Source organism: Durio zibethinus, chromosome 8 (assembly GCF_047325235.1).
Source record: "Durio zibethinus cultivar Kanyao isolate XHJ-2024 chromosome 8, ASM4732523v1, whole genome shotgun sequence".
In the NCBI taxonomy this organism is placed as follows: Eukaryota; Viridiplantae; Streptophyta; class Magnoliopsida; order Malvales; family Malvaceae; genus Durio; species Durio zibethinus.
In genome coordinates this window covers 689,912-713,786 of record NC_143169.1, presented here as the reverse complement: position 1 = coordinate 713,786, position 23,875 = coordinate 689,912, and the positions used below count along the sequence as shown (strand labels likewise).

General features: G+C 37.0%; 1 protein-coding gene across 6 annotated transcripts in view; it reads left to right on the top strand.

The window, feature by feature from the left end:
- Positions 1–23,875, top strand: part of LOC111278862 (vacuolar protein sorting-associated protein 54, chloroplastic-like) — a 42,338-nt gene that overhangs the window by 5,672 nt on the left and 12,791 nt on the right. For 5 of the 6 annotated variants that reach the window (XM_022865555.2, XM_089764462.1, XM_089764464.1 and 2 more), the window contains exons 3-13: positions 16–95; positions 216–333; positions 3,811–3,885; positions 7,093–7,246; positions 7,428–7,516; positions 8,982–9,238; positions 16,721–16,892; positions 16,980–17,063; positions 17,146–17,555; positions 22,990–23,143; positions 23,445–23,526. In XM_022865555.2, coding sequence (XP_022721290.2) covers positions 16–95; positions 216–333; positions 3,811–3,885; positions 7,093–7,246; positions 7,428–7,516; positions 8,982–9,238; positions 16,721–16,892; positions 16,980–17,063; positions 17,146–17,555; positions 22,990–23,143; positions 23,445–23,526 — 1,675 coding nt within the window. Of the gene's footprint in view, positions 1–15; positions 96–215; positions 334–3,807; positions 3,886–7,092; positions 7,247–7,427; positions 7,517–8,981; positions 9,239–16,720; positions 16,893–16,979; positions 17,064–17,145; positions 17,556–22,989; positions 23,144–23,444; positions 23,527–23,875 lie in introns of all 6 variants that reach the window. The other variant, XM_022865554.2, reaches the window with a different exon arrangement.

Below are 23,875 nucleotides of genomic sequence, written 5' to 3'. Positions count from 1 at the left end.
TGTGCCTTTTGATAGGATGGGGATGAGCTCACTGGTTTACATTGCTTTCGTCACCTTCGCGATCATGTAATGGCTTCTATAGATTCTATAAACAGGTATTTTTATTTATTTTCCAAAGGTAGGGTAAAATTAATGATATAGGAAATGTTCTTCACAGCATTTGTTCTTCTAACATGATTCATCAATTTGTAATATTTTGTTACTCTTTTTGGCAGCATTCTTACAGCAGAATTTATGCGTACTTCAATACATAATGCTGGAGATAAAGATGGAGTTATATTGTTGAAAGCAAAAGCCAGGGCATCCATTTCCTTAAATGGCAAGGATGTTGAAGTAAGCTTAATTACATTCGTTTCTTCATTTAAAACTTGAATGCTTCTGTTTTGCTGCTTATATTTTTAGCCAATAGTGTGTGATAAATCCCATTCATTTTTCTCCATTGACTGTGAGCAATGCAGTGCGTAGGGAGGTCCAGGCAGTGAAATTTTATAAGTGATATCGTGTTGCATTACTGACAATATGGCAGGGAGCTTTACAATTTAATTTAAAATTTTCAATGAGAAGTTTTATTGGACCTGGCCATGATATACATTCATTGTTCTCTGTGCCGGTCTTAGTCATTAATTCAGGAACTTCTTTCGATATTAATTCAGGAACTTCTTTCGATATTAATTCAGGAACTTCTTTCAATGTTAAAGGAATGTACCTGCATTATTATTATTTGCTTAATTTTCCTCGCCTTCCAGTTCAAGTTTAAATTTGAAGCAATAGAAAGTGGCTTATGCACTGGCCTCTGAACCTGACTTTTGATGCAATAGTTATGGCAACTTACTAGGATACCAGACACAGCCCTTGATAGCATTGGAAATATGATATTCTTCATGTGATGGTCTTCATATCTGCTTTAAACTTGACATGGTGAACTAATGAACTAGTTGGACTTTATAATTGATTTTATGTTGAAGAATTGTGGATGTTCTTGACCCCAATGGCTTAAAAGCGAAGAAAAAGAAGTTTTTGCAGTGTTTTCATTAAGGCTTCATTTGACTTTTAATTGTTGATGAATATTATTTGCTTTTATATCCAAATGGACTTTTTGCTTTTTACTTCCGGAACCAAAAAGCAAGTAGCAAAAGTAAGAATCAAATGGAGCCTCAATTTTCGACAGTTGCTTTGAAACATAAAGTGCTGTTTACTATCTTTTCTTTGCCATTTTATTTATTTATTTATTTTAAAATTTGCATATCCTTCTAGGCCTATAAAAACTATCATCTCTTGAAGGTCATGTGAATGTAAAACTGGAGTTATTTGCCTGTCTTCTCTTGATTTCTCTCTTCTTTCCTATAAACATGCACAATAACTATAATTCTTGTTATCGCTGCTTTTTTGTTTGCAGTGGTCTGATATTTTGCAGCTTTAGTTCTTCTGTTATTTAATATGAGGAATACAAGATTGTTGTTGACCGCTCAATGTTTTGATTTGTCCTGGTCTTTACAAACTGTGCTGCTTTTGTCTGCTTAATGTTAATTATTTTTTCTTCCATTAATATTATTTTTCTTGTTTGAGATAATGCATGAAAAAGCCCTTGAACCTCATTTTAACGTGCTATTGAGCCATGGAACTTTTATTTTTGTTCAATAAGTCAATGAGCTATTATCCTTGTCTGATTTTATCCTAAATTGATGATGACTGCAATTGAGAAAAAAATAAATGTCTATCAAAGTTATGATGCAGAAAATGTGGCATATAATTTGAAAAAAAGGAAAATATAATGTGGCAATTATGTTAAAAAAATAGCACCATCTAAAACCCTAGCCAACCCAGGTTAACTTCAATAATGTGGAAATTGAAAAGTATAAACTCAAACCACTTTCATCTATAATTAATGGCTCTCACTAGATATTAGATCTTTCTCCCTTCCAATTTTCTCTAGCATCAGTTACAGTGATCCAACTGCTCCCATGCAGCTTCCCATGGGTATCGGGACCCTAGTTGAATTCTCATCCCACCAGCATCTGTTATGGTGATCCAACTGCTGCCATTCATCTATAATTTTATGGATGTTTTCTGATTGAAGAGGAAGGAATAATTGAGCTTTTAGTTTTGGTATTGCAATGTTTTCATGGCAAGGAAGTGATGTAGGGCAGCAAAAGAGGGTTGCTTCAAGTTGGCCTGAAATTGATACTATAGGAATAAAAAAATTGGGGCCTTGTGACTAAAATTTTGTGGTTAATTGAGGGCAAAAAGTGGGTAAATTGTAAGAGTAATTATGTTGTATGACATTTGATTTGGGATTCAGCTCGGTGAAGAGATCAGGGATTTTCAGGGCTGTTTAGAAGCTGTTTTGTTACTGTGGACCTTACTCATGAACACAATTTATGGATTAGATTTGAATTCAGATGGTTAATTGGGTTGGTGTACTTATGGTTTAAAATTAGACTTATTGAAGGTTTTATCATAGCAATGTATAAACTGACATGTCTGTATTCTCAACAAAAACTGCAGAAAATTGATTGGAAGAGGAGAATAGGAAATATCTAAGTATCACAGTTAGGGTTCTTTAGGAGTCACACCTAAGGTTGATTTTATATAACATCCATGAGATAGAATGCTGGAAAAAGGTTATGATTTATCTCGTTATGGTTTTCTGCATCCTAGGTTCTCCTATTGTAATAAGATATAGGTTTAAAATTGTTGATTTGGAAAAATGAAGTTGGTGTTGGTTTTGTTGCTAGGTCATGGGTTTATTTTGATTTTGGAATGAGAAAAAAATGTAAGGAACCTTACCTTAGTTTTATTCTACTTAAATGTCCCAATAGAAAGATTACATTGGTATATATGGACTAGCACTTTTACTCGTCAGTCAAGGACTTTACTAATACTTATGCTCTATTAAGGACTTTAGTTCCAAGTCCATTAGTAAAGCCTTATACTAAAAACCTTCAATTTGAAATAAATCTGGAAGTTACTATTAATAGCCTTGGCTCTTAAAATCATTGGAAAACAGAAAATAACATAAAACCTGCAGCATTCATCTAAAGACATATAAAAATGCGAGTTGATATAATCTATTTTTGGTTATAATGTCCTCAATTAATCCAATGTCAATACAGACCATAATCCCAAATATTCTTGTGAATTATGTTGACTTTTCTTGAATCTGCATCAGGGAATTTGCTTTGCCTGAGTTGAGTATCATTGAATAGTGTTTGTATATTATTTCAGAAAATCATTGTGAAACATGAGGTTTCATTGCCTGGGAAGCAGAATATGTTGAAATAATTTCATGGGCTTTTTTGTTGTCGTTGGCTATTGAAATTGATTTCAAATTGCGTACACACACACACACACACAGAAAAAGGCCTTAGCTAATTGCTTTGCCTGCAACATTAGTGTGGTAAGGAGTTAGGGAGAAGAGAGAAAGGGTCCCAGTAATTTAGTTGATCAGTGATTAATATAATTAAAATAATTTTATCTCATATATTACTGTCTTAATCTGACTGGCGGGTTTACTTGTCCCAAAATAATTAAACTTAACTGTTTCCCCTACCTCATCATGACATGTAGGGAGTTGCTTGGAAACTAATGGAATATTACATATTCTATAATGTTTTTCACGTCAACTGGACAAAAATAGTGGTTTAATGGCTTGATTGAACCAAACAGTAGATTGATGGTAAATGCACATTCAGTGTTTGAGGGCTTATTCATACTTTATTACAGTTTATTTCTTTATTCATTGTTACAGGGACTTTTATGAGTAAGTTTGATGATATATTGGAACTAATAATTGAATGGATATGTTAGCAGGTTAAGTTGGACGAGGAAGAAACTACTAATTTTCGAGATTGTCTTCTGCCTCTCATCATTGGTCTGCTTCGAACGGTGAGTGATTTTCCATATTTCATTTTCCTTTATGTTTTTGTTGTTTTTGAAGCTGAGTTGTGTACCCATAGATGTATAGCTTGGTCTTTTGATCTTCCATGAAAGACTTGACATCAAAAGCTAAATTAGTGAAAGTTGAGCTACCCCACAATGTATCTGTTACTATTTAGTGAAGGAGTTTTTTTAGAGTCCTGCTTAATGTGATGTTCAACTTTAGGTGTGCACTTTAGCATGAATCATTGTTTTGAAATGTTCACAATTAGTGAGATTGGTTTAACTGTTTGACTGCTGTTTACATCCTCTTATAGTAAACTTAAGGTTATATTTTAGAACCAGAATGCTTATTAGGACAATGTAGGAACATACTATGCCAGGAGCAACCAACTCCACTGACAAGGTTTACATGTTAGATATTTATACAATTCAAATTTTACTATCATAGCAAACTAGTTAAAATTTTGACCAATTGTCATCTTGCCAGATTGATGGCATAAATATCATACTAGTCCCTGTTCTTTTGTGCTTTCTTTAACTTTTATATAGGTAACATGAAAAAGAAATAACTAATAGCTCATTTTTCTTATTGTGTATCTATTTAACTTTTTGCTTTTACAAAATGTTTTAATTGATACAATTACTCTCCAAATGCTTTGCATATAAGTTTCTGAAGTTGTTTAAATGGTCCGCAATTTACTTTTGAAATATCTTTGGTGGTTGCGATTATATTGAACCAAATCTTGGAAGAATAATAAAGCTAGTGGACAATTTGAAGAATTTGGAAGGATAAGGATCAGATGGAACAATATTGACGTCTTTTCAAGGTAAAATATGCCTCATGGGGTGACTAGGAGAAACTAATTGATTGGTGTAGTTAGTAGAGAATCTGAGCATATTTCTAATATTAGAAAGTATTCTTGGTTTCCCATTATGTTGTTGTAGTGTTTGCTTGTAGAAGAATATTTTGGTTTCAGTTGTCTTGGAACTTATAAAATCTTGTTGGTCATGCATGTAGCATTTAGAATAAAATTTTGATTTCAGTTGGCCCATAAGAGTTCCCTTTGAAAGCTAAATCTGAAGGAAAAAATTTATGCTAGCATTGATTTCTATCTCAACATTGACTTAAAGAGCTTGCTATATTTGTTTTTGTACACTTCTAAAATTGTTCAACACACTTACAAACAACCTTTAATGTTTCTGAATGATGAGTTATGAGCTTCAGAAAAATCTAACAGGCTTGGCTTAGCTTGCTTAACCAAGCTTTAAGCTGAACATGAATTCATAACAGGCTTAGTGGTAGGCCACAAATACTAGCCTTAAGCTCACTTAAAAAGATGAGGCCTATATTTTCTAGGCTCATAAGTCATCGGCCGAAATGGCCTTGACTTACGTAGGTTATGCTGTGCAGATGCCATTATGTGTTAATGTTGATTAGTAAAGTTTGTGGGGAGGAGTACATATACAGGAAAAGCACCACAAGCTCATTGGGAGCTACAAATAATAGCCTTAAGCTCACTTAAAAACTTCTAGGCTCATAAGTTAGGCCAAAATGGCCTTGAATTTGGTAGAGTCATGCATGTGCGGACCCCTTTAGGTAGTGTTTGATATTTTTTTCAAGATCACCTAGGTAATTTAATTGTCGAGATGATCTTATTACTAAGGTATCTTATCACTTGTGATCTGGAATCACTTTGTTTGATTAAGAATCATTAATTTTTAGTAATTAAAGATTACTGTATTTGTTATTACTAAAAATCATAGATTATTTTGTTTGAAAGTACCAAAATAACTGTGCACATTATAATAACTACACAAGTCAATGATTTCAATGTTAAAGATAATAATTTGTAAAAATTAGTAATATTTTATTTTGAAGTAAATAAAATATAATTAAATTATTAAATTAAAAAATATATTTATCGATAGGTAAACTAGTTTTATAGTATAAATTATGTAAAAAATATTTGAATTAGAAAGTAAAACTAATTTATTAAAATCAAAAGATTATATTATATATTAAAAAATTAAAAAAAATGACACAATATTTTTAAACTTGTTATAATTAATATTAGTTTGAACATATAAAAATTTATAATATAAAATAATTACAATTAATTTTGAAAAGAAACAAGATTTTTATTCACATATTAAATGGGTAATATTAACTATTGATAATTTTAATATCACTTCATCCTGTTGATAAAAGTTTCTCACTCTTTTTGGATGGGGAATTAAATCACCCTCCAAGGTAGTGATTTAATCACTTTCGATGATCCAAGATTATTGTCATGTAGGATCACTAAGTAGTTACCAAATATTGTAGTTACCAAATATTATGATCTAATCACTAGGCATAGATTACCATGATTTTTTGAGTGGTATCCCCATACCAAACACTACCTTATGTTTCATTCTTGATTAGTAATGGTTGTAGGGAGGAGTATATATAGGAATTGTGCCACCCTTTTCTTTTGTTTCAGACCAATGCCAGATTACTTGCTAGAAACAGAGGATTTATTTTCTTTCGAATGTCTATGACTTACCAAGTGCATGTTTTCGGCCTTATAGAAAATTGTTTTTCAATAATTATTTTAGTTAAATTGCCCAGTTGATCAATGAATCTTTTATACTTTTCAGTTTTGGTCACTAATGTTATAAAAGTTTTGCATATCTCGTTTACTTGTCATTGGACATTAATAGAACTCATACCTGGCATTCCACATTACTTCATTTTGCCAGTGTGGCATGTGACATGTAATAACATGAAGTAAAAGTCAACAAAAAATTGGTCACCAAAGTTTTATAGCTGTTCTGTTTTGTTCATTAGCTTTCAAAAGTTACATTTTGGAATGCTAGTACAAGTTTCATTAGTGTTTGAAAGCCGGTGACTAAGAAATTCATAACCTTTATAATCTTGGTGACCAAAGCATAATTTTGAAAGGTGAGTGACTAAAACAGAAAAGTACAAAAACTTTGGTGACCAACTGGGTAATTTACCCAAGTTATTTTCTTCAATTTTGTCCGACAAAGTTCTAGAAGGAAGTAGACTTAGTGCAGACCTGCAATTGCATAATCCAAGCTATTAACCCCATTTTCTTTTTATCACTCTTACCTTTACCATGGACTTTAACTTTCTAGTTTCAGTGGTGAAATCTGAGGTTGGATCTATTTTAAAAGAAACTATTTTGTAATATGGTGGTTGTTTGTCAGGCCAAGCTCCCCTTTGTCTTGAGGACGTATCGTGATACACTTACTGCTGATATGAAAACTGCTATTAAGACTGCTGTTGCAGAGCTGCTTCCTGTTCTTGTTGCTCGACCTCTAGACTCTGATTTAATTGCAGAGCGTACTATGGATGTAGATGGTAAGAACTACTTGGATAATAAATCTTCCATGTACATCTTCACACATGGCATGTATAAAATAATTTATTTATGGAGTTCTCAAACTTTGTGTCTCTTTTCTATGGAGTGTGGTGGGTTTTGTGTATGTGTGTATCTATTTTGTTTCTTCTAGTTGATGATGCTAACAATCTGATGGCTAAGGTGGAGGCTCATCACTTGCAAGCAAATTGAGGAGCTTGTCATCCGAAAGCTTTGTTCAACTTTTGGCTGCAATTTTCAAGATTGTACAGGTAATGTATACTTGCCTATTACCAGTGTAAGCATTTATTGAATTTGTAAATGGTGCAGAAGGCATGATTAATAAAATCTTACATATGTTCTGAGATTTATATATGTCTTTAATATGATAATATATTTTGTGGAAACCAATCTAAATGTTATGGAGGAAAAAAGATCATAACTGGGGTAAACTTGAAGAGAACTGAGTTTTGCTGTTATTATGGCATTCTGAGCAAGCCAATCTTGTGTACTTTCACTGAAGCATCTGAAATAAGATTTGAAGTACTAATAGTTCATGGCCCATTTGCCATTCTCTGGTGGACGCCTCCTATGATTTGATTGGCAAATGAGATGAGCCATGGGTTTGGTTATCATATAATCAGCTAAGAAATAGTTTTAAGATTGACTTGGTCAACAGAGTGATTTCTGGATGCTGTGTAAGTTGCTAGGGTGTCAAATTCAGGTCATATGTGTCATAGCAGATGGTAACATGTCCGCTCCTTAAGGCTGTACATTTGACAAGATTATGGGTATTGAGGATGGAGTTATCCTGGAAGAGGATTCAGCTCCTGTTATAAAGTGTGTATTACTAGCTGTCATTTGCAATTGGTGCAGTTATGCTGCACAGGATTGTGATATGATAATTTTCAATTATTAGATGAGGTGTTGTGTCTTTTATGTGCCCTTATTATTCATTGTTTCTTCAGTTTTTTAAAATTGATTTCCTTTGGGAGTGAGAGCCAAATGTGCCTGTCCAAGAATGACGGACATCAAGTTCAGAAATTTGGCTCAAATTTTGGGTTAAGCTGAAAGCTTGTTTCTGAAGATGGCTGGAGGAGAGTTTGTAATCTAGTGCCTAGGTTGAAAGTGTAAGACAGAACAGAACAGTGGATAAATATTGATGTATCTTTTAGGTTGCAACAATTTTATTAGGGTCTATAACGAGACCTTGGTTACTAATTAATATCCTTGTAATCTTAGCAGTCCAAAGTTATTAAAAGGTCACAAGATCACTTAATTGAGATTACATCATATAATTGTCCATAATTAAATTAAAAAAAAAAAAAAAAGAGAACGTTATAGGACAAGCAATATAGCAAATTGTAAGATGCTTCTGTATCATTTTGATTTAGCTTACTGGCAAATAACCAGGCTTGTTAAGCTGTTACTTGTTTCTCTGCTATTAGTGTGAGTGCTGTGATTTGGTTCATATATGAAAATTCAGTCAACAAAACCATTGAATGTGTTACTGGCCTGCAAGAGGTGTCTCCTTTGGATATATATTTTCTGTAATAAAAATTGGGAACACTCGTTTTATTTATCATAAAAATGTTGCATGTTGCAGTGTCTTTCTATGCTTGATTAGTTTTTAGTATGATGTTAAGCTTGGTATGGTTGTTTCTTTATGACAATTTCTAGTTTTGCTCAGCACTTAAGTAAGATGTAATATGATTTCATTTCTTTTAGTGAATGCAGGCACATTTAGTCCGGGCAGCTGAAGTGAAAAGGGCCATTGAGTGGATAATGTGCAACCTTGATGGTCATTATGCTGCTGATTCAGTTGCTGCTGCAATTGCTCTTGGTGCTATGGTGGCAGAATCTTCTCAAGAGAGTAATGGTCAGGGTGGTGCACTTCTTCCATATGCACCTTTGAGGAGTATTTCCAAGGTTGTTTCATCCCCAGGGAAAGCAAGTGATGCAATAAGCCCCTCTAATTTGTCAAAGAATTTCAGGTTTAGCCCTTTCCTATTTTTTTGCTAATTTGCATTGCTCTAACATTATTTGGAATATTCTCGTAGATTTTGAGGTGGTTTTTGGTGGTTGGGGTAGATAGGAATATGCTCCTCTGCATTTTATTTGGCAATTTCCAATTCCACCCCCTCCCACCCTTTGACATTTGTTTTGGTAAATGGAAAATATTGTGGACCTATCGTTGGAAGAGAGGATGACAAAATTTTCTTAAATGTTTTTATAACTGGATTGGGTTGGACAGTGCAACCATTTTTGAATTGGAAACAGCCTCTTATCCGGTTTAGTGCATACCCATCCCCAAGGGGTCAAAACCAGTCTAACCTGGTGCAAGCTAGTCTTGTGCTTGGATTGGATTGGTCAAAACCATTTCAGGTTCATTAAACTTGAACTTGTAATGCTTTTTAGGCTTCATTTTTTCTTTTGTGTCATTGGTGAGATTTGAACCCTGACTCTCTTAGTTGTTAAGCATTGATACTACCGTTGGGCTCAGTGAAATTATTGTTGACTTTAACATATTTAATGTATTTTTTCTAGGAAAAAATGTTTTATTTCTAATATCTGTTATCCTAGTGAGACCAAAAAAAATAAACTGGAACTAAGATCTGAACTGTTAGTAGTGATCAGAAGTGCATTGCAAATTTTAAATGAACAATGATAATGAACTAAGATTAGCAAGCAAAATTTGTTGAATCAACAATTTCAAAACCTTGGGATGCTCAAGATAATGAACAATGATAATCTTCTGACCTTTGTAGTGTATGATTGAAGTTGTAGGTCCATTTGCATCTTAAGGAAGCTTTGAATCTGGCTAATCTGCCTACTTTTACTGACACATAAAAGCTGGAGTTGTAATGTTTGTTAAAATTGATTGATCTGAAATCAAAATTTTTGTATTTTGTTTCCTTGATAATATTGTTGATATATGGTTTTGCATTGTTTCATTGATGGGTGGCCTAGCACATACCTTAACCAGTGAGGCAGCCCGACAATATGCCGACTGCTTACCCCCTCTAAAGAGCATATGGGATTTTAGAGCTATGCTACCATTAACCGTTACAATGTTTGAAATGGGAACATTTTTCCTAGCACAAGGGATCTACCCTCCCCCCTTGGCACCTCTACCCGGTCATGGACATGGGTGGCTCATGACAACTTAAGCCCCGGTTATGGCCTTATACAAGGTTGGCTCATGACATCCTCCCCCACCTATTCTATCAACGCCCTCGTCGACTTGCTGGCTTGGAATTCTTCAATCTTCCTCTTGAATGCCCGGAGGTTGTGTTCCCTTTCCTAGCTAGTTTCTTTTGGTCCTAATCCCTCCCACTTCACTAAGTATTCACGAACTAGTCTTCGAGATACCTTGGTTTCCCTGTCGGCTAAGATCTCTTCAACCCGATGCTCTGAGGGTGGCTTCATGGTGATGGTGGCCTTGGTTGGCTCCCTTCGGCTAGCATCTGTAAGATCTGCATGGAAAGGTTTTAGGTTGCTCATATGAAATACTGGGTGCACCTTCATCCACTTTGGTGGGTCGATTTTGTAAAAAGCATTCCCTACCTTGGAGAGGATCTTCACTGGACCCTCATATTTGCGCACCAATCTACGATCTCGCTTCCTCAAGAACCTAGTTTGTTTAGGGACTAGTCGAACAAGAACCAGATCACCAATTTGGAATTGTTGCACCCAGCGACCTTTGTCTGCCCATTTCTTCATTCGCTTCAACCCCTTCTTCAGGTAGGGGTTGTGCAATCTCTGTGTTTTGTTTCCACTCTTTGCTGAGGTTGAAGGCTCTTGGATTCTTCCCCTCTGTATTGCTCCAGAGATGTGTGGGGTAGCCTTGGTAATTGTCCAGTGACCACCTCAAACGGGCTCTTGTTAGTGGAAGAGCTCTTGTTGGAATTAAAACAAAGCTGAGCAACGTCCAATAACGAAGGCCAGTCCTTTTGATTGGCTTGAACAAAATTCCTTAAGTATTCCTCTAGTAACCCATTGAACCGTTCAATTTGGACGTCGGTTTAGGGGTGGTAGCTTGAGGAGATGTTGAGTTAGGACCCCAATATCTTGAAAAGTTCTCTCCAAAAGGACCTCGTGAATCTTGGATCTCTATCGCTTAAAATGTTTTAAGGGAGGCCCCAATATTTGATCACATGTTTAAACAGTAGTCGAGCTGTGTCTTCCGCAGTACAATACTTTTGGGTGGGAATGAATGTGGCGTACTTTGAGAAACGGTTGATCACCACCAAAATAACTCAAAGATCACCAACTTTGGGAAGGCCTGAAATGAAATCAAGAGAGATGCTTTCCCACGGTCTAGCGGGCACCGGTAGTGGTTCAAGCATGCCTGCAAGTTTCTTCCTTTCAACTTTGTCTTGTTGGTAGATGAGGCAAGTCTTTGTATAGTCCATCGCGTCTTTCGTATGTGAGGCCAATAGTATCCTTGTTTCAATAAAGCCAAAGTGCGTTGCTAGCCCGGGTGTTCGGCCCATGGTGTGTCATGGCATTCCCTCATCAGCATCTGTCTCAGACCCCCTGCCTTCGGCACAAACAATCAAGGACCCTTGGTCCATAAGACCCCATTCTCCCGCCAGAAATACTTGGACTTCCCTTCTTCAACTAGCTTCAGGATGGCACTAGCCTGCGGGTCTTTTCCCAAATTATCTTCAATTAACTTGCGAATGTCTGTCGTAACTCTACTAGCTGCCATTGGGGTAATTCTTCTAAGGGCCGCTAACTCTGCTCTTCTGCTCAATGCGTCGACCACTTGGTTGGTTTTTCCAGCGGTGTGCTCAAAACAAAAGTCGAACTCAGCTAAAAATTCTTGCCATCTAGCTTGTTTCGCTGTGAGCCTTGGTTGGGTGAGGAAATGGCTAACGGCTGCATTGTCCGTCTTCACGGGAAAGTGTGAACCCAACAAATAATGTCTCCAAGTCCTTAGACAGTGAACTACCACCGCCAAGAGGTCTTTTTCCTGGGCCGTATATTTCCTCTCAGCTTCGCTTAGCTTCCTACTTTCAAATGCTATTGAGTGACGTTCTTGTAAAAGCACTCCCACAATAGCAAAATCAGATGCATCCGTCTGGACTTCAAAAGGCTTCTCAATGTCAGGGAGAGCTAAGACAAGATCCTTCATAATAGCTTCCTTCAATTCCTCAAAGGCCCCTTGACACTCACTTGTCCAACACCATTTATGCTCCTTTTTCAATAGCTCCGTGAGGGCCGTGGTCTTGCGAGAGCACCCTTCTACAAATCTTCTATAATAATTGGCTAATCCCAAAAATGAGCGGAGTTCACTAACATTCTTCGGTGTTATCCACTCCTTGATAGCCCTAACCTTTTCCATGTCCATTCGAATGTGGTCACGTTCGACAATGTGACCTAAAAAGTGGATTTGGGTTTGGGCAAATGCACATTTCTCCCTTTTCACATACAACTGGTGGTCTTGTAATCTTCAAAACACCAAGCGCAAGTGTTCTTGATGTTCTTCCAAAGTGGCGCTATACACCACTATGTCATCTAAATAGAGGACTACGAATTTGTCAAGATAGTCATGGAACACCTGATTCATCAATGTACAAAACGTGGCAGGAGCGTTAGTCAGTCCAAAAGGCATAACAAGAAATTCAAATGCAACATATCGCGTTACACAAATGGTCTTTGGTTCATCTCCTTCTGCAATTCTGACTTGATGATAGCCCGGTCTCAAGTCCAATTTGGAAAAGTACTTGGCCTGACTTAGTTGATCAAACATATCTGCTATAAGAGGGATGGGATATTTGTTTCTCACGGTGACTTTGTTCAGGGCCCTGTAGCCTACACATAATCGTAAACTTCTATCAGGCTTCTTCTGGAATAGCACAAGTGCTCTAAAAGGTGCCCTTGATGGCCTAATGAACCCGGCCTGTAAAAGCTCATCTAACTGTTTCCTTAGTTCGGCCAACTCTGGCGGGGTCATGCGGTAAGGGGCTCTAGCAGGGGGTTTGACCTCTAGGAGGAGCTCAATTTCATGGTCCACAGATCTTTGAGGAGGTAGGACCTTAGGCAAATTCCCTGGCATCACATCTCTGAACTCTTCCAACACCTTTTTCACCCCATGGAGTATCGGTTCCACTTCCATCCCTTCTTTGTAAATCGGCATGGCCACAAAAGAGGGTTCCCCTCTCTTTACCCCTTTCTTGAACTGTAAAGCTGAAATCATTTTCTTCCCATTTTTCAGCAAGATAGTGGCCGACACCACACATGGGCGTTCACCTAAGAACAACAGGCAACTAGCGGCGGGGATTGGGATCACCTGAGCCAACATCATGAAGTCCAATCCAAGGACAACGTCAAAGTCATCCATGGGGGAAACTATAAAGTCTACCTTCCCTTCCCATGGCCTTAACTTGGTCATCACACTATTAGAGCTTCCACTGATCGCAAAGGCTGGCGAATTAACCGCCTTCATTTGCCCACAGTCCTTACTAACCTTGAGACCACACCTTTTTGCTTCCTTTGGTGTGATGAAGGTGTCGGTTGCACCCGTGTCTACTATGGCCTTGGTGGCATTCTCATTGAGTATTAGGTCCACATACATCAGGCCTTTACCCTGTTCTTTCTTTATCGTGTTTAGTTGGGTGTGGAGGGCATTGAGGAACCTTATCGAACCCATCTTGCTGGCTCCTCTTCAATTTCTTCGACTATCTCTGGTGCTTTTGCGGACTCTTGAGACGAGGCTCTTAAGGCATTAAGGGCTCCTTTGTGTGGGCATTCGGCCACCCGATGCGGCCCCTTGCATAAGAAGCAAGCTAGTGGTTGCCTAGGCTTGAAAATCACTGCATTGTTTGTCTTGGGTTAGGTGCTGTCTCGACCAAAGGGCCTCTTATCTGATCCCCCATTGAAGGGTCGGTGCACTCTAGTCATCTTTCCCCCACTCCCAAAATTGAAGTTACTGCCACCTGATGGAGGATTTTTCCGTTTTGAGGAGCCATCATTATAATCATGGATGTTCGGCTGCAGCCATGGCCGTGGCCACATCTTTCACTTTTTGTCTTTGTAGTTTTGTCCTAGCCCAAGGCTTAAGGCCCTCAAGGAAATAGAACATCTCGACCTTTTCGAACATGTCTCTAATATCCAACATTAGAGTAGAAAAACTCCTCACAAACTCTCGCACTGTTCCTGTTTGCACCAATTCTTGAAGTTTCCTTCGGGCCATATACTCCACATTCTCAGGGAAGGACTGGTTTTTCAATTCCTGTTTCAGGTCCGCCCAAGTCTTAATCGAGCACTCATCATTAACAAACTTGGATCGCCACCATAGCTTGGCATCCCCTGTGAGGTACATCGATGCCATTGCTACCTTATCTTCCTCTAAACCTGTGTGTACAGCTCGGAAGTGTTGCTCCATGTCAAACAGGAAGTTTTCAAGCTCCTTGGCATCTCTCGCCCCCTCATTGCTTCGAGGCTCCGGCACCTTGGCCCTTTTTCCCCTTTCCATTGAGCTAGAGCTCGATCTGGCCACAGCCATTTGTAGGATGCTCACTTGTGCTCTGAGCTCCTCAAACTCCTTTTGGAGAACATTCAAGGCATCTCTAGCCTCTTCGCTCAAACTATGTAGAGTATTAGACAACTCTTGTTGGGTTGTCTCGATCTCCCTCAGTCGATCAGTAGTCAGCACGTGAGCTTTTAACGTGGCCACCGTGGCCTCAAGCTCCTCAAGTCTCTCTTGATAATTGGATCCACCACTTGTGGCCATCTCATCAATTCTCTAGCACTTCTCAACCGTGCTCTGATACCACGTGTCACGAGTTAAGCTTTCTCTCAATGTAGGCACTTGAATGGATGCCTCTACACAAGTCAGCTAAGGATAACTCGATATCTGAATAAGCAACAACAAGCCACAAGTTAATCTCAAGCATACACAAGCAAGCACATTCATATCGGGAGAAAGGAAAGCGCATTGAGGCAACACACGAGACTTCCGAACAAAAGAAATATTTTATTAATATCGGGAATAGTACATTGAGACTTCCCACCATCGTCGGGGCCAGAGGGGCAGCCCTTGACGGGTGGCCTAGCACATACCTTAACCAATGAGGCAGCCCAACAATATGTCCCTGCTCACCCCATCTAAAGAGCATATGAGATTTTAGAGCTATGCTACCACTAACCGTTACAATGTTTGAAATGGGGACATTTTTCCTAGCACAAGGGATCTACCCTCCCCCCTTGGCACCTCTACCCGGTCATGGTCCTATACATGGGTGGCTCATGACAACTTAAGCCCCGGTCATGGCCCTATACAAGGTTGGCTCATGACAACCAGCCTGTTCAACTATTTAGATTGGGAATCAATAACTTGTCAAATACAGATGTGATCTTTAAATTAGATTAGTTAAAAACCAAATAAAACTAGTCAAAATCTTAAAAACCAGATAAAGCCAGTAATTTCACCCTTCTGGTCTTTTTAAAAGTGGATTCTGCTTAGGCAAATATCTAGTGGCCTGCTATATATTTGTAGTTGTATACAACCCAGAGCTTTTTGGCTTGATTAAACTGACCATTGATTAAAAGTGTCAGCTTTTTAGTGGCTCAATGCAGCTAAACTGTGATTTGATTTCTCATTATATATAAATTTTCGTGAACACTTTTTTTTCCTAAATAAATTTCACAATAAGATATACTCTTTTGAATTTCTTGCTTTGACTCTGCTTTTTTTTCTTCTGTTTCTCATTTCTTTTTAGTACATTTTGCTGAATTGCTCAAGGGATATCAAAATGTTGAACTGAAATTCTCAAAAATGAAAGGGAGAAGAGCAGACAAAGGAATTTTCTTTAAAGTGGAGCTGTTTTGACCCTTAACCCATCACTCTCGACTGTTTATCCTATGTTCTGGGTTTGAACACTGGTTGCTATCTAATTATCCATTATCATTTTTTGGTCACTTGGTATGATCTTTACTGCTTTAGTGCCGCGTAAAATGTTTAACAACTCAACTTTCTCATGATAATTGGGTGACTTGAGGCTATTGTCTTATGCGACCACTATAGTTACCTAATGATGTGAGCATACGTCCTTGCAAATAGACTTGCAGTGTAATTAGCAACCATGGAACTTGTTATGTTGTTACTTACCTATTTGAATAGATTTACTCAATTACATGTTGAACTCTTAAGTCTCTTATTTCCTACTTTGCTTCTTTAGAACCTCTTGATATTTGTTTCCCAAAAATTTAATATAATATGAAATAAACTCATATTGCTTTTACTTATTTTACTTAAGATATGGTTGTGAATGATGCCGACATGTTTTAATTTAAAATAAAATTGGTGAAAGAAATAAAAACTCAGAATTGTCTAAATGCTGCAGATTGATGTAATGCGAACATGTTAACTTGTTTTAATTGAAATACACTTGCTGAAATAAAAAAGTCAGAGTTGTTTGTATTTGCACCTTATTTATAATACTGTGGGGAAATTTGATCTTTGGCAGAGCGGATGTTTTAAGAGAAAACACTGAAGCAGTCTTTGCAGCTTGTGATGCTGCTCATGGTCGGTGGGCAAAGCTGCTTGGGGTTCGCGCTGTTCTTCATCCTAGGTTGAGATTGCAAGAGTTTTTGAGCATATATAATATCACTCAAGAGTTTATAACTGCTACAGAGAAGGTATTTGTTGTTTTCTTCTTTACTGAAAGAAAGGATTCAATTTACCTGTCTGGGGTTGTGATGACATTGTATGCAAACTTTTAACAGATTGGTGGAAGGTTGGGATATAGCATCAGGGGAATGCTGCAGTCACAGACGAAATCCTTTGTTGATTTCCAGCATGAATCTCGAGTTAGTTCCTGATCCCAATTACCAGTTTTTTTTGCATTGCTTTCTGTTGATTCTGGAATAATTTTTTAAGCATCTACTGTAGATGACAAAAATAAAAGCAGTGCTTGATCAAGAGACATGGGTAGAAGTAGATGTTCCTGATGAATTTCAGGCAATTGTGTCTTCATTGTTTCATTCTGAAGCAATAAATTCTGAAAACAAGGATAATGCTGATAGTAATATGGCAGAAAGCTACAGCTATATGATTGCAAGCAATGAGGGTTCTCAAGTGACTGACACTGGACTACAGGGTTCTCTTCACCAGAATGAGCAGACTAATTCTAGTGGCACACCTGCAGTAGATGCTACTCAAGGGAAGGCTGAGGTGATTGGGAGAAAGAAATCTGATGCAGTAACTTCATCTCAGAGTAACAGCAGTAATATGAAGGAGCGTGGAAAACCTACTACTCAAACACTTGAATATGGTGGTGTTGGTTATCACATGGTCAACTGGTTAGTTATCTTGTTATTATTATTATTTCTTCTTCGTATTTTATTAGTTTTCATCTATTTATAGGTTGTTCTATTCTTCTCATCCTTCTATCCTCTCCCTTTCCTACAATTTGTTCTTCATGAAGTTGAGCTGTTAATTGTGGTTTTAATCCTCTCTCAGGATCCAAATTCTCCTCTTTGTTTAGCTTTGTGATTATGTAGACTGTATTTTGTGCATTATACTCATTTTCTGTCATTCATATGCATGTTACATGTTTAACAAGAAGACAAAATTTACATGATAAATAAGCCTTGATGCCATTTGTTTTTCTATGTGGAAAAACTAAGTATATAGATAACTTCTTTGTAGAATTATACAAGCACCATAGGTTTATATACAGCTAACTAGAAGGTAAACTAGGAAACTAAATCTTCCTAAATCTGATTCCTATAATTAAGGGATTGTCTATCCTAATATTCTGTCATTGATTCTAGGGATACAAATTCTTAATTTTAGGGATACAAATATATACAGATTACAACCAGCTGTAACTAAAGATTTTCCCACACTACCCCTTAAGCTGGTGAATAGGTGTTTTCCATTCCCAGCTTGGAAATAATTTCTTGAAATGTTGCGTTGTTGAGACCTTTAGTCAAGACATCTGCATGTTGACCCTTGGTTGATACATACGGTGTGCAAATCAACCCACTGTCTAGTTTCTCCTTTATGAAGTGTCGTCTACTTCAATGTGTTTTGTTCTATCATGTTGCACAGTATTGTGTGCAATGCTTATTGTAGACTTGTTATCATAGTAGAGTCTCATTGGTTCATCCCACTTGATCTTCAAGTCTTTTGAGATAATCTTTAACCATAATAGTTTACAAATTCCTTGAGCTATTGCTTTAAACTTTGCTTTAGCACTTGATCTTGCCACCACATTCTGTTTCTTGCTCCTCCAAGTTATAAGGTTACTACCTAGGAAAGTGTAGTACCGTGAGGTAGATCTTCTATCAGTTATCAAACTTGCATAATTAACATCTGTATATACCTCTAGTAATAGACCTGAATTTCTTTTGAACAAGATACCTCTCACGGTATTGGCCTTCAAAGAGTGTAGTATATGATAGATAGCCTGTAGGTGCACTTTGTTAGGACTATGCATAAATTGACTTCTCACACTCGTAGCATATGCTATGTCAGGTCTAGTATGTGAAAGGTAAATGAGTTTTCTAACTAATCTCTAGTACAACTCTCTATCTACAGCAACATCTTCATTAGCTTCTCATAGTTTATGATGAGGATCTATAGAGGTACTTGCAGGTTTACATGTGAGCTTCCTAGTTTCCTTCAAAAGATCCATCACATATTTCTATTGTGAGACAAAAATACCATGCTGTGAGTGAGTTACTTCAATTTCTAGGAAATACTTCAATCTTCCTAGCTCTTTTATCTCAAATTCTCTAGCCAAACACTATTTTAGAGATTCTCTATCTTTTTCATCATCTCTGGTTACAATTATATCATCAACATATACTAATAGAATTGTGACTCTGCCTGAATCCGAGTGCTTGATAAACAGTATATGATCCCCTTGACTCTGCTTATATCCCATTGCTAGCATCACTTTGCCCAATCTCTCTAACCAGGCCTTGGGAGATTGTTTAAGGCCGTATAAAGCCTTTTTCAGCTTGCATACTTTGTTTTCTTCTAGATGACCTCTGAATCCTGGTGGAACTTTCATATATATATTTCTTGTTTGAAATCACCATGTAAAAATGCATTCTTTACATTAAATTGTTGAAGCTGCCAATTGTAATTTGCAGCCAAGGATAACAAAATTCTAATTGTATTCATCTTGGCAGCTAGAGCGAAAGTTTCTTGATAATCCACTTCATAAGTTTGAGTGTAGCCCTTAGCCACTAACCTGGCCTTGTACCTATCAACAGTACCATCGGCCTTGTATTTTATAGTAAAAGCTCATCTACACCCAACTGGATTTTTTCCTTTAGGCAACTTTACAAGTTTCCATGTCTTATTTTTCTCAAAGGCTTCCATTTTTATTTTCATGGTCTGCTTCCATTTCTCATTGGATAATGCGTCGGATAATGTAGTTGGAATAGAAATAGTGTTTAGGCTCATAAGGAACTTTTTGTCGGATGGTGAGAATTTTTCAAATGATACAAAATTAAAGATTGGGTATATTGGATGTTTGGTACATTCTCTGGTTTCTTTTCTAATGGCAATAGGCAGATCATAATTACTAATTTTGGCAGATTCATGCTCATTTTGAGAAAGAGTCAAAGATTGTAGTTACCTCATTTCCAGAGTTAGGATCAGGTTCTTGGACTTGCATCGGTTCAGGATTTGGAACTTTCCTTCTTGAGTACACTTGTAATTCCTTCATAGAATCAAGAATAGTATTATTCTTAGTCACAGCTTCTGTGTTTGGAATGGGTTCAGACTTAAATTCAGCGTTTGACTTGGATTCCGTAGAAATAGGTTTATACTCAAAAGAATTAATGGGTGAAACTATTTTGGAAGAGGATAAGTCAAGCAAAAAGAAGTCTTTATCCTTATCTTCCATAAATGATGTCTCCTTTCGAAGATAAGGTTGAGTAGAAAATGATGTACTTTCTTCAAAAGTGACATTTGCAGACCCAAAATTTTTTGGTACGAGGATGATAGCACTTATATCTTTTCTAAGTTGATGAATACCCCACAAAAGATACACTTAATTGCACTTGGATTCAACTTCCCCGTATTATGACTGTGAATATAAACAAATGATGTACAACCAAATATCCTAGTAATGAGGTTGTTTGTGGTATTAAAGTGGGGATAGAATTGTGAGAGTAGTTCCATAGGAGTTTTAAATCCCAAAACCCTTGAAGGTAACCTATTTATAATGTGTGTGGCAGTGAGAATAGCTTTCCCTAGTACGATTTGGGTACGTTTGCTTGAAAAAGGAAGGCTTAGGTTGTGGCTGGTAAATGGCTGTTTTTCCTCTTTGTCACTCTACTATGTTGTGGAGTATTAACACAAGATGACTCATGCACAATCCCTTCTTTTTGAAAATAGGTAGATAGACTCTGGTTGAAATAGTCTATTGCATTATCAGACCTTAATCTCTTGATTTTCACTCCAAATTGATTTTGGATCATGTTTTAGAAGCTTAAAAACACACTATTTACATCTTATTTGGATTTAAGTAAAAAAAATCGTAGAGACACTGGTACAATTATCTATGAATGAAACAAACCACCCGTCCACCAGAAATATTAGGAATTATAGAGGGACACAAATGTCACTATGAATCAAGTAAAAAGGAGTAGAACTTCTTTTATTACTAACTGAAAAATACACACATCTATGCATTGCAAGTTCACAAACATCACAATGATAATTTTCGATATTTAATCCTTTGAACAAAGAAGGCAACATGTTTTTTAAAGTTCCAAAAGAAGGATGTCCAAGACGAAAATGATAGTGCTAGATTTTGTTTTTATTGGGAGATTTTTCAGAAAGAAATGACAAAGGTAAACTATTCTTGATATTACTTGCGTTGTTGGATGTCTCAAGATAGTATGGCCTATCCTTCTCCTTAGCAAGTCCAATCATTTTCCCTAAACCCTGGTCCTGAAATTCACAATATGAGGGATAAAAAATGACATTGCAGTTCATGTCTCTAGTAAGTTTTTGTATAGATATCAGATTAGTAGAAAATTTAGGAACATGAAAAACATTTTTAAGAACAAATTGGGGATTAATTTGAACATCTCCTAATTCTGCCACTATAGCAAGGGAATCATCTGCAACAATAATTTTTTTATTACCAAGACATAGGGCATATGTACTAAATTCCTATGAAAAATGTGTGATGTGGTTTGTGGCTCTTGAGTCAATGACCCAAGAACTCTTAATAGACTTATCCGAGATATTAATCCATGAGAATTAGAGACTTTACTTGAACTGAAGACTTTACCTGAGTGTGCCAAGGAACATACACTAGTGGTCTTTTCAAGAGTTCCTAATAGGTTTCTCAGTTTCTCAATCTTTTCTTTTTTCAACTCTCCTTGTTCCTGAGCCTTCTCCTGGTTTGACTCCATTACGGTCATGTGAGCTTTCCCTTGATTTCTTGGCTGTCCTCCTTTGCAACTCCATTCTTTGCTTGAAGTTGAAGGTTTTCCATTTAGTTTCCAACAATGATCTCTGGTGTGCCTTGGCTTCTTGCAATAGGTGCACCAAAGATTGTCATGACTTGAGGTTTTAGCCAAATCACCTTTCCTTTTCTCACTGACTGGTAATTGTTCCAAGTTTTGATTTTTCCCACCAGTAGACACCATAGCAGATTCTTTTACGTGCAGACTGTCAAGCATCACTCCTCTTCTGCTCTCTTCTTCTCTAACCATGGAAATAACCTCATTTAAAGAAGGCAGATCCTCTTTTGCCAAAATTTGGACTCTGACTTGATCAAACTGAACATTAAGTCCAACAAGAAAATCATAGACTTGATCTTTTTCAATAAATTCCTTCAAAGTTGTTGCATCTTCACCGCACTTCATTTCTATGCACCAATAGTGGTCCATCTCTTGCCAAAGATTTTTTAGAAGAAAAGCATTTTTCCCTTGTTTGAGAGCTGCATTCTTGATCTTTATCTCATAGACTTGAACAGCATCCCTAACTTTGGAGTGGGTTTGCCGAATTGATTGCCAAATGTCTTTGGCTGTGGACGAAAACATGTAAGTTTTACTAATATCTGGTGTCAGAATTCCACAGCCATGACATAACCATGGAATCCTCTTCATCCCAAGCCTCAAATTTTGGATCTCCTATCTTAGGACCGGTACCAAGAAGATGGCTCAATTTTCCTTTCCCTTTTAGAAAGGTTTGAACCAACTGAGACCACTTCAAGTAGTTCTTTCCATTCAATCTGTATGCAGCTTTGATATTTTGTAGTTCTCCTATGGTTTGACCAGTTGTCACTTTCTCAAATAAGGTAGTAGCGGCAGATTTTGCTATCTCTGACATGGTTATCTTTCACAGCACTGAAACGAATCTAGGCAATGAAGGCCAAAAAGGAAAAAAAGAAGATTATGAAAGACTTAATAGGATTTGGTTATGAAGGCCTGAAATAGAATTCAGCAATGAAAGCTGAAAAAATTTTCTTCCCAAGAAGAGCCTAAAGCTCTAATACCATGTGGAAAAATTGAGTGTGTAGAAAACTTCTTTGTAGAATTATACAAGCACCATAGGTTTATATATAGCTAACTAGAGGGTAAACTAGGAAACTAAATCTTCCTAAATCTGATCCCCATAATTAAAGGATGTCTATCCTAATATTTTGTCCTTAATTCTAGGGATACAAATTCTTAATTTTAGGGATACAAATATATACAGATTACAACCAGCTGTAACTAAGTGTTTTCCCACATTCTACTTTCTCATTCGTTTCAGTGGCTTAATATTGCTGAAGATGCTGTCGGAGTACATTGACATGAATCATCTTTTGCCAGCACTATCCCTGGAAGTGGTTCATCGTGTTGTGGAGATTTTAAAATTTTTCAATACAAGAACTTGCCAACTTGTTTTGGGTGCTGGAGCCATGCAGGTATGAAGTGATCTTGTAACTAGAATATTTCCCTTCTCAAAAGTTTTATTTGAGAATAATTTGATTAAAACCTGGAGGGTTCTGGATATAATATTCTGGTTCTGGATATAAGACTAGTGTAATCAGATGTAAGTTTTCCTTGTGCATGGTTTCTTGAGCCCCAGTTGTAGCCTAGGAACATCGTTAACTATATGTTGCGAAGTCTATGACATACTTTAATTTCTCGAAAGAGAAAAAAAGATGTGCTTCATATGAACTCAATTTATTGTCAGTTTTTTATTGGATTTCAATGGTATTTCAGGTTTCTGGTTTGAAGTCCATTACTTCTAAACACTTGGCCTTGGCAAGTCAAGTCATTAGTTTCACATATGCTATTATTCCTGGTAGGTTATCATATAATCATTACATTACTACTTTTTAAATGCATCAGCTGCATCATCCTTGTTGGCAAACTTCAGCTACATCCAGTTCACAGATTGAGTGTCTTTGTTCAATTTTTAGAAACTTTGGTGTCTTTTTGATCTGGTTAGATTTGTTGTTCCTTGTTAGAAAGATTATATATAGTGTTATTTTTTGTTGTGCATATGCTTTTGGTATATGGGCATACTTATGGTAAATCATAAAGGCAATGGGTGTGATTTGAAGAGCAACATCAAAGACATGAATACATGGAAATCTGAGTGCTTAAAACGCTATGTTTGGGTGCCATGAGGGGAAGGGAAGGAGAGGAAA